Genomic DNA, 11,251 nt, shown 5'->3' with positions numbered 1-11,251 from the left:
GAGATGAGGCTTGCCAGTAGCCTTTCTTAAGAATGTGCATGCTTCATTGGTGCCTGTGCAAGTTCTGAATGTATTATTCATTTTTAAAGGGAGAAAATGTACACTTGGAAGACTTTGTGACCCATTCTTACATGCTTCAGATAAGATACATCAGTGCATTTAATCCTTGCATACAGCTGTGAAGTTGTGACTAGATCCTTTGTCATGCAGCTCTCCCCTCCCCATAGGATTTTACTACTTAATCTAGAGAGAGAGAAACGCCTTAAGTGGTAGTAGTTGAAGGTGTTTTGTATTCTCTAGCATCCCCATTAGAGTGATACGATCAGATGCACTAGACATTACAACTGCACTTGAACTCTCTCTCTCTAAACTTCTCTTCCAGTTCCCCTCAGCTCAAACAAGGGAACCAAGTATAGATAAAATCTCCACGATGGGTTACAAAATTTTTGGTGTTGGGTGACAGTAGAAGGCATGTTTCCTGGTTTGGAGAGTAATAAGGCTTATCTGTGCTTGGGAAGGGATTCTCTTGCATCACGGTGAATGGTAGGTGGCTGGAGGCTTAACTGTTTTTCAGGTTAAATACTTGGGTGTAGGAGTAACAACTCCACTGAGATCAACACCCATGGAATTGTATCTGCTTCTAGCTGTGATGAAATTGGCCTCAGCTGTGGAAAAAATGAGCCGAAGATCTTTTCTGAGGATCTAATGGCAGGTGCCTTCCTACAGACCAGCTGTTTAATGAGATTGCTTGAGCAATGCTGCTGTTTGTGTGCCCTTCATTTGCTATTGGTGGGTGCATGCTGCTGTTTAGTCACTATAGTTGTGTTGTGGGGAGAAGAGTTTTCACTTAATTTAAAGGGTCTCATAATCCCACTATAAAATACTAGCAAGTGCTAGTGCAGTCAAAGGAAGTTACATTCTGCAGTGGAAGAAATGGACTGAAGCAGTTCAGCTATAAACATTAAATGTCTTCCCTGTACATTGAGATAGATATGTTAAAATGGGATTTATGGTGCACTCATGTTTCACTGGGAGACCATTCCTACTAGGAATGTGGAACTCCTTTCCTGAGTATCAATATGATCAGTTTTGAAATGCAGGAAGTGGATCTATACCCACAATGCTGTGGGCTAAACTGTTATGGTAATAAGGTTCAGATATAATACCCGGGGCTGCAGAATTCATTCCTGTTATGTACACACTCTGCCATTATTGTATACAGTATTGCCAAACCTTCAAAATCATGAGTGACTTAAAAAATCATGATAGTCTTAAAACATACATTGTTGGAGATGTTGGCCTTCTAGTTTCTAAGCTTTCAGGCTCCATTTAGGTCACGTACACCCCACCTCCACCCTGAAAACCATCAGCCTTAGACATTTGCTTGTTTTTCTTTGAAATAACAAAAACAATCTCATGTCTCATGTAATAAAGCACCAGCAGCTTGAGTTATGTTAACTAAACCACCACCTTTCATGACAGTTGACAACACTAGTGCTAGGGCACGGTAATTGTACTGATGCTGGTGATTTACTGCAGCATAGCAACTGTACCTTGCCCAATCAGGTAGTGGGCACATTATTTTATTAGTTACACTGCAGCCTCCTGCCAGGCTGGGCTGCCCCCGAAAAATAAGTGTCCTGATTTTTCACAGGTGCTAGCTGATCTCCTGAACACGCGCTCAGGTTTGAATTATTAGGTGTTGTAGCACTAGGAGCCCTACCAACGGCCCTACCAACTGTGCCAGGTGCTGTACAAACCGAACAAACCAATGGTTGCTACCCCACAGAGCTAGCCCTCTTTCGGGGGGAAGGGGAGAGGGAGCCTGTGTTCAGTCTGACGTGCCCCTTGTAGGGACTAGGTGAGGCCCTGTGGCCCCGCCCCCTCCTACTCAAATCAGTCCCGCCCCCTGGCAGTAGCGCCCCTCCCCCCATCTTAACCACCGAGTTCTGCGCTTCGTCCTGTTCTTTCCTGAGCCACGAGTGCGACCATAGAGCGCTGCGGCTAGAGCGGCTCTCAGTCTTTACGCGTGATGGCCGCCGGAAGCGGAAACTCCCCCTCAGTTCCCTGCGCAGCCCGCTGGCTGGGAGGAGCTGAGCGGTTGGGGTCCGGGCGCCGGGCGGGCTGACGGAGCCGCAGCCATGGGAGACGATATGGATGTGATCCCTGAGCGGGAGATGAAGGTGCGGGCTTGGGGGCCCGGCCCGGGGCGGTGCGGAGCGGGGAGGGCGCCTACTGGGGCCTGCTGGACCCTGGGGTGGGGGTTGACCTGGGGAGAGGCGGTTGGGGGGCCCGTGTTCCAGGGGCGGGGAGCTGCGGTGGGGATCTTGTGAGGGTGGATGGCGGGGGGCCTGTGTTGTGGGGAGAGGCGGTTGGGGGATGCCAGGGGTGGGATGGTGATTGTGGCAGCCTGTCACTCAGCCCAGCTGCTGTTCCCTCTTCCAGTGCTCAAAGTGCTCTCTCCCTCCTCTCTCCCGGGCCCGCTCAGCCCCCTCTTCCCTGTGTGGATCGATCGCTGTCATCCCCTGGAGCTGGGGCACCGGGCTGCCGGGACCCACGTTACTCGCTGGGCGAGGGCGAGCGCTGTGGGTGGGGCAGCCTGGGCCGGTGGGTCTCTTTCCAGGCAGGCTTTTTCCTTGGGTCAGTTTTAGCGTCAATATTTTTGTTGTTGTGATCTGTAAACTATTCAAAATAATTTTCAGGAGCTCATGGTTTGGCAGCCACATGGAGAGTAACAATTGAGGCTATATGTGTAGTAGTGGGAAAGTGTAAAGTGCTTTTTAATGAGAATTCAGTTTCTCCAGGATGTAAATGAAACTCAGTTTTCAGTCCCTTCCCATCCCCATATATATGCACCTTGGATTGCTTTTTAACTCTGTTATTTTATGACAGGATTTTCAGTTCAGAGCATTGAAGAAGGTCCGAATATTTGATGCTCCTGAAGAACTCCCCAAAGAGCGTTCCAGTCTCCTTGCCGTCTCAAACAAATATGGGCTAGTCTTTGCTGGTGGAGCAACTGGCCTGCAGATCTTTAACACTAGAAATCTTCTCATGCAAAATCAAGCAGGAGAAGATCGCAATAAGATTGGTAAGTTATTTTTTTATTACTGTGTGGTGAAGAGAGCTGCACTGGGGAGGTCTGTGACATAGTTGATTGGCCTAACTGTGCCACATTCCATTTGATACAGGTCCATGCATTTGTGACTGCCAAAGTTCATTATTTGAATTCATTATATGTAGCAATGAGGTAACATACATTGATTCAACTCCAGCTGATACAAAATGCATCAGTTGTCTGCTTTTGCAATATAACAGCGTGGCCAAATCTACTGCCCTCCCGAGACCCCCTCCCGGCTGGGCAGAATTCTCTAGCCCCACCACCGTGAGGCAGGGCAGAAGCTGTGAGCTCCCCACCCCAGCCAGGTAGGTGGAGAATGGGAGGAGCTGCATGCAGCTCATGAGCCACAGTTTGGCCACCCTTGCAATATCAATTGACATTCTGTGACCGTGTCATCAGGATATCTTACTCTCTGCACTGGCTCCCCATTGAATAAATTCCAGTTCAGTTTTTCCTTCCTGACATTCAATGTCCTCCATGGGATTGGCTTTAGTTACTGGAGAGAGTGCTTCTTTCTTCAGAGCCATGATCTCCTGTGGCAGTTGGAGTCTATCAGGACAGTGATGAACCTGTGAACTTACTGAGCTTGTGAGAACAGGAGATAGAATTTTCACAGGAGCTCAACTTAGACTGTGGAACTCTCTCCAGGAAAAGAGATGAGTGATCACAAAACTACCACTTTCAGATTTCAGTGCCAAAGTAATTCCTTCAGTTTAACTTTCTTTCAGTATCTTCTTCATAAATTACTCAACACACCCTCTTGGTAGTGTAAACAAACAAACAAATCTATAAATTCATCAAGCTGTTTTTTCTACAGGCTGGGAAGAAAGGAGGTGGTTGTTTGTATTTTTAATTGCTTAGGAGACATTCAGATACTATCGTGATGTGCGCTATATAAGTACTTTCTTTCACATAAGAAGTGTTTCCAGAATCATAGGTCTGACAGTTGATATTCATAGGAATTCAGGAATTGCCTTTCCAGATCAAATCAAATCATTCATTTCATCCAGTATCCTGTCTCCGATAAAGGTCAGGGCCAGATGCTTTAGCGAAAATGGTCTTATCTCATTTCTGTGATTCTGTTGACATATCTTAGCCTCCCAAGATATGAGAGCTGCTGGGATGTTATCCATCAAATTTAAAAAAAAGATTACAAAGTCATGAGTTCTATTTGATCTGTGCTCTATGACCCTTCTAGTAGTTTGTGTATTACTGTTTAAAACCAAGTAGGTATAAGTCTCATCCTGTTCAGTTTTAGGGCAATCCACATGCCAAGATCCAGAACAAGGAAATTCCTCAGAAACCCATAATTAGAACTGTTCCTCTTCAAGGTAGTTAAAGCATCTAAACGATTATTCAGACTTGACTGGTAGAAGGTGGAGTAAATGTCCCTTCTCCTCCTTTAGAACCAGTCTACAGAGTTTAGCAGCATATGAATACACATTAGGTTACCAGGTGGCATTTATAATTACTTTTCTTAATAATTCTGCTTAAAATGACTGTTTTCTAAGAGTGACCACTCCATATTTTCCCTCTTTCTTTTCCTTTTGTTTTTAAGTTGAGAATGTTCAAAGCATATTGGTTCCTATGAAGTTTCCTGTGCATCACTTGGCTCTGAGCTGTGATAATCTCACACTGTCTGTCTGCATGACGTCCAGTGAGTTTGGTTCCTTCATTGGCTTTTTTGATGTCCGCACATTCTCAAATCAGGTAAGGTACATGCAAGTAGATGTTTAAATTTGACTTTGAAAGAAAGCATTCGATGATAGGGCAGGTCACGAAATGTTTTCCTGGATGTCCGCAGTAAAGTATGGTTTGTAGGCAAAGAACTGTGAGGTTTATTCAATAATTTTTCAGTTAAAAGCTGCATTAGTTTCCCTAGCTGCAAAATTAAGCTATTTACCTTCCTCACAGAGTTGTTGTGAGGATCAGATGATGTTTTAGCAGCCCTGTAAAGAAGAAAAGTGCCAAATATTAATACTCCCACCTCTGACTTGGAATGTGGTAATTCAGACTCCTGCTTTTATGCTAGTCCTGTTTGCTGTGCTAAGCAGTGTTTGTGATTGCCCCTCTTTGTTTGCTATTGCACTCTGGTATTGCGTAGCTATAATCTCTCCCTGAATAAGGAACATGTTGAAAGAAAAGATTAAAATATTATCCAGAAAAAATTCTAAGGCAGCAGTGTCAGAAAATGACCTATTTTGGCCTTTTTCAACTGTTCTGTGTGACGCTTTGTATCGCTTACTGTTGCTTTGTATCAAGTATTATGAACTTGGATGTTAAAGTGCTGAATGCTGAACTTTAGTATTGACTGTGAGCCCACAGTACAGGGAGCAGTATTTCCATAGCTGCTTGTTCTTAAAGGGGCATTATGAGCTTGTTTAGGTCCAAATATGTTTTTTTTTTTTTTTTAAACGTACACTAAGATTAGGTGCTAGAAACAGTGACGATATTGATCTTGTGCAGCACTGAACTCACTTAAACATATATTAATCCATGTGCAATGACCTTTTTTAATATTCCAGCATAAACAATGTGCACATACGTTTAAACCTGCCCCTCAGTGTTTGCAACCAGCCACTGTAGAACAGGAAAGGAAAACTGACAAGAAACCAACAGTGAAACTAATTTCTCCCCTCTCCCGTCCGTCCCCCAACTACCCTAAATGGTGAAAAAATAAACTAGATTTTAAAAATTTTTAGTCATCTGGAGAAATAACGTGACACAAGAATTTTTAAATAAATACATAACTTTTAATCCAAACATGTCACTTTAACTTGCATTATGTTTTGGCTTGTGCACTGTAGCAGTCAGTGTTTTTTTTCCTACATAGCAATTGTTACAGCACAGCCAGGCCAAATACTCATGGATTGTGTGTTTGGGAGAATTTGCTTGCACACTCAATTTATGGGCTATAACACTGATTGATTTATCTTCTCTTAAAAGGCCAAACAGCAGAAACGTCCATTTGCTTATCATAAACTGGCCAAAGATTCAGGCAGCATGGCAATGGTCTGTGATCTGAAGTGGAACCCTGCTAGCCCTTCCATGGTGGCTGTCTGTCTGTCCGATGGTAGTATCTCTGTCCTGCAGGTCACAGAGTCTGTGAAGGTGTATGCCACTCTTCCCTCCTCGGTGGCTGTTACGTCAGGTGGGTGACACAACTCTGGCTTAGTGGTAATTCGTAAAGATGGAAGATGCCATAAAGAGTGTGGAAGGGTAGGTGTGACTAGAGACAGGCTTATTTGCCTTTACAGCAATTTTAAAATCTTCACTCAGGGAGCAAATTGAGTTAAAGCTTAATAGGACATAGAAAACTTCTATTGGAATATAATTAGTTTTTCTTTCATAATTTTCTTGGGCAGCCCACTTTGAGAATTTGAGCTAAATATTTCTGACAAAGGATTACTTTCTATCAGGCCTTCACTATCACATGAAAGAAAGGCACGTTACCTGGTATTGCAGGTAAAATATAATTGTTTCCCTGCATTTTTTTATTATCAGTGCTTGAGGAACTTTGGCTTCTGTGATGTGGAGTGCGAGCGAACAGAATTACTGTTTTCACAAGCATTCTCCAGACCTGTAGCCCAGATGGGGCCTGGTTTAAACACACATTGCACTGGTTTAACAAAAGGTGTGATTTTTAAACTGATGTATTTAAATCAGTGCAACTTTGGTTTTGTTTGTGTTTAAATTTAAATCGATCGGTTTTTAAACAGATATAAATGTGTCTAAGCAGGGGTTTGCACCAGTTTAAACTGGTGCAAGTTTGTGTGTAGGCAGACTCTAAGGCAGATGTGCAGAAAGTTAAATGTTGCTGAAATTTTAATTAATCTGAGCCATGGAGACTTTTTGGATTCATCTGTCTGCATTGACATGCCAGATGGTAATGAAAGTCCCTGGAATCCACAACAGAGAACAGCTTTAGTAGGACTGGCTCTTGTTTGGCCAAGACTTGATTGGTGTTTAGTTTACTGATGCTGTCACTGGGAAGTACTCTAAGTGTTTAATTCTTCCACTGCCATTCTGTTCTGTGCTGATAAAACCCTCTTCTTTATTCAGTGTGTTGGAGCCCCAAGGGAAAGCAACTGGCTGTAGGGAAACAAAATGGCACCGTGGTCCAGTATCTGCCTGTAAGTGTTCGTTTGCAGTAATTCATTATGTTTTCAGTATGGCAGCTGTTTAAAAAAAAAAAAAAAAAAGATAGGTAACACCCTAAAAACAACTCTCTGGAATCTGCAAGACTCTTGATGTGGGTTGTTGGTGCCTTTTTCTTTGTTCTGAAAGAAATTATTTTTCTTTCAGAACCTGCAGGAGAAAAAAGTAATTCCCTGTCCTCCATTTTATGACTCAGATAATCCTGTAAAAGGTACGGCATTATTTTTAACCTTTTCCCCACTAAAATGTCATGTCCATTGATGTCTCTTTATGTTGTTTCTTGTTGGTGCTAAAGTACTTAAGGATGTGCCAGTGTTTCTGCCATAGACACCTTTTTAGCGGGGTTATAATTTGGTCATAAAAACTGCCTCCAGTCCAAAATTTAGTATCTTGTTCCAGTTGAACATTCATATATAGAAATAAGGCACATATTTTTTAACAAGGAGGGTAATTAACCATTGGAACAATTTACCAAGGGTTGTGGTGGATTCTCCATCACTGAAAATTTTTAAGTCAAGATTGGATATTTTTCTAAAAGATGTTCTAGGTCAAACAGGAATTAGGTCAGGGAAGTCCCGTAGCCAGTATTATACGGGCAGTCAGACTAGATAATCACAATGGTGCCTTCTGGCATCGTATTCTATGAATATTCAAGCATTTTTTTAAAAACTTTAAAATAAAAAAAAATGAATACTAGCTACTTTTTAATGCACATGCCAAAAAATTCAATAATTAAAATAAGACGACGACAAATTTGAGTGATGCACCACAATGCTAGGAAGAAAAAGTAGCTTCTGTGCATATCTAGGTTTTCGAAAATGTGCATTATAAAGATTATCCTTATACATTGACATGATAAACTATACTTTCAAAGGCTGTAATTACATATTTGCCATAAAGATTTCCAGACACTTCATGAGAGAATGTACCTCTTTTTTTCATAATTTTTTCATTATTTCATAATAAAATTCAAACCACAAATAAAATTACATTCAAAACTCTCTAATACTGATGCGGATGTAGTAAATTTAGAGTTAAGGCTTCATTAGATATACTCAGTGTGTGAAAACAGTGGTGTGTTCTTGCTCACAGTGTACTAGGACACATTAGGGTGGCTCAGGTACTTGCTTCAACTTTGTGTCTGAATTTCCTGGCATCAAGTTGGTCCCCTAATATCACTCAAGCACTTCTTGTATGTTGTCTGCCAGATAATATGTAGTTGGCTAGACAGCGCATTAGTAGTTTTCTTCATGCTACCGCAGAGGTAAACTGTCCCTATGAGGTGTGCAATATCATAGTGCATTGGTGTTTGGTTTTAACTGAACATAGTACACAATATCCAAGGAAGAGCTCCTTTAAGATGTCTCTGGTGATGTTATTCATTTATCTTCCAGTCCTGGATGTGCTTTGGGTTGGCACCTATGTCTTCACAATAGTGTATGCAGCTGCTGATGGGACCTTGGAAACAGCCCCAGAGGTGGTGATGGCTGTATTGCCTGTAAGTGTTAGGAAGTCTCAACTTTATTTTTCTCATTTTAAGGATTTTATGCTAATGAATGTGATGGTAGCACTGTTCATTCTTCTGACCTGCTTATTAGTATAATATGTTCTTTTTCTTGTTGTCATTAGCATCAAATAGAATTTACGGGATCAAACTAAATTCTGAAGCTTTAATGGTTTAATGGCAAAAAATTGAAGTAGGGTCCAATTGGGAATAAATCAATATCCCATTTTCTATTGAGATTAGACTGTGGTAGACCTTTTGAGGCCTCCAAGTTAACAGAGCTACGTCCTGTGCATCAGGTGCTCTGGAAGGTAACCTTGATGGTTTATCACAGATATATGGGCTACCCACATACTGCTTTGTTTGTAACCTGCTGCTGGGCTACTATGCTGTACACAATACTAACTTGTACACTCTCAGGACTGTTGGTGTATAGTGACACACACACACCCTTTATTGCTCCTGTGTGCTTTACACAGTTGGCCCAGATTAATTTTGTAATGATCTGAGCATGTTTCTAAGGTGTATAATGAAATGATATTGTCTAGATATGCCCATATGTAGAGGAGCTGACTTCACTTGCTTTAATGGAAGGTAAATTGAATGTCAATTTCTGTTCTTCCGGTCTGTGCAGAAAAAGGAAGAGAAACGACCAGAGAAGTTTGTGAATTTCATGGAGCCTTGCTATGGTAGCTGCACTGAAAGACAACATCATTACTTTCTCAATTATGTTGAGGAATGGTGAGTGTAGAAACCTATGACCAAGTCTAATGCTCTTTGTACATGGATCAAAACAAACTATCCATTTCTGTTTTTTGGGTGGTAGAAATGTATAATATGCCATAAATGCACAAAGGTTTTTGAAGTCATGTGCTTTCCACTAAGAATGAAACTTGCACTTTAAGTGGTGTGTAGCTTTTAGATTTTTCTGTTTGTGTGTCTGTGGCAAGATGTCATGCCCTGTTTGTTAAACTACTTATTTCTGTTCCATCACAAATAGCTTAGAGTGATAATGGTGCCATGAGAGTATGTTAATCATGAACTCTGACAAAGGAAGTGAACTCCTAACTGCTAATGACACCCGTTTAGAATGGTGAAGAGTTCATTTCCCCTGTCTTTTACCACTTAAGCATGAAAAAACAGTTTAATTCTTGATTCCTAAAGCATGCCTTAAGTATTTGGGATGGCTATTACAGTAATATGGGCTGAGGATCTTTATATGTTTTGTTGTCATATTTGGATTTAACACATGTTTTGGTTCTCTACCTGAAGGGATCTAGTCCTGGCAGCTTCGGCAGCTTCCACAGAAGTCAGCATCCTCGCCAGACAAGCAGACCAGGTAACCTTCCTCTCTGCTGAACTTGAGCAATTATATCTTTTCCAGGAAAGATATTTAGATATCAATATCTGAGAGCTAAGGGATGCTTTATCTCAGAGTCTACCCATTTGATGTACATAGGATCTTACGATGAAAGCAAAGCCAGGCTATCCACAATCCATCCGAAGGGCATTTGTGCTTTCCTGCAGCTTGTTCCCAATGCGAGTGAAAGTGCTGAAAATCACAAAACAGTGGCCAAAATATTCTTTATTTCCAGAACAACTGGGAATCATGGGTTCTAGAAGACTCCAGCAGAGCAGAACTTCCTGTGACAGATAAGAATGATGACACCTTACCAGTAGGTGTTGCCATAGATTACACCAGTAACATGCCAATACCTATCAGTAAGTCTTACCTACTTCTTTTGTTTACTGGGGAATGCTATTTAAAAATAGCAAGTCAGAAATCTTTTGGGGAGCAGCAGTGTGATCAGTGTCCTGGGAGGTTATGTCTTGACCAGGGCTCTGGTATAGTTCAACATCTAGTTTGCCTAATTAGAAAAGCTCTTAGTTACCTGGGACTCAACAGTAGTCAATATATAAATTATGTGCCTTTTTTTCCATCACGTACTCGATTGATGGAATTGAGGAGATAGTGGGTTTGAAATCACCTGTAGTGTGTTTCTCTGATACTTGGCTGTGAACGTGCTTGGCGAGCTCTTGTAGTAGTCATTCCTGCAGGGCTGTTTTGTTCGATATATATTATTTATATTGATCTAAAGGAAAAGCAGGCTAATTTCATAACCAGGGAAATGCATGATTTATAAATACCTAGGACTCAGCTCTGTATTAAAGCAAAAGGCCTGACCTGATTTTTGACTCCTGCTGTGCTATACATACAGCCAGTTACATTATTGCTCTGCCTGAAGGCTCCTCAGCTTCTGTCTCTGACAAGGTGCTTTGAAGATGCATCGGAGTCATTGTGTTGTACCTTGATTGGATTCTGAAAACCTTCCCTCAGAGCTAGCCTGAAATGGAGGCATCTTTGGGTTGAGCAGGAGATAGGGATAAGCTGCATGTAGAGCCCAGCATGATGCTGATTAACTGAGAAGAGTAGTAGCCTTTATTGTTGCGGTAAGCTCCAGGAGGCAATT

At 41.7% G+C, this 11,251-nt stretch overlaps 1 protein-coding gene across 4 annotated transcripts in view; it reads left to right on the top strand.

The window, feature by feature from the left end:
• Nucleotides 1-2,006: 2,006 nt before the first annotated feature.
• Nucleotides 2,007-11,251, top strand: part of NUP214 (nucleoporin 214) — a 64,223-nt gene continuing 54,978 nt past the window's right edge. For 3 of the 4 annotated variants that reach the window (XM_067541936.1, XM_067541934.1, XM_067541932.1), the window contains exons 1-10: nucleotides 2,008-2,183; nucleotides 2,893-3,088; nucleotides 4,677-4,828; nucleotides 6,065-6,269; nucleotides 7,181-7,251; nucleotides 7,424-7,487; nucleotides 8,671-8,774; nucleotides 9,415-9,521; nucleotides 10,053-10,119; nucleotides 10,376-10,502. In XM_067541936.1, the coding sequence (XP_067398037.1) occupies nucleotides 2,142-2,183; nucleotides 2,893-3,088; nucleotides 4,677-4,828; nucleotides 6,065-6,269; nucleotides 7,181-7,251; nucleotides 7,424-7,487; nucleotides 8,671-8,774; nucleotides 9,415-9,521; nucleotides 10,053-10,119; nucleotides 10,376-10,502 (1,135 nt within the window). In that variant the 5' untranslated portion in view covers nucleotides 2,008-2,141. Of the gene's footprint in view, nucleotides 2,184-2,892; nucleotides 3,089-4,676; nucleotides 4,829-6,064; nucleotides 6,270-7,180; nucleotides 7,252-7,423; nucleotides 7,488-8,670; nucleotides 8,775-9,414; nucleotides 9,522-10,052; nucleotides 10,120-10,375; nucleotides 10,503-11,251 lie in introns of all 4 variants that reach the window. The other variant, XM_067541933.1, reaches the window with a different exon arrangement.

This window comes from Emydura macquarii, unplaced genomic scaffold (genome assembly GCF_026122565.2).
Source record: "Emydura macquarii macquarii isolate MOO-44397 ecotype Brisbane River unplaced genomic scaffold, CSIRO-AGI_Emac_v2 contig_691, whole genome shotgun sequence".
Classification (NCBI taxonomy): Eukaryota; Metazoa; Chordata; order Testudines; family Chelidae; genus Emydura; species Emydura macquarii.
This window is presented reverse-complemented; position numbering and strand designations above follow the sequence as displayed.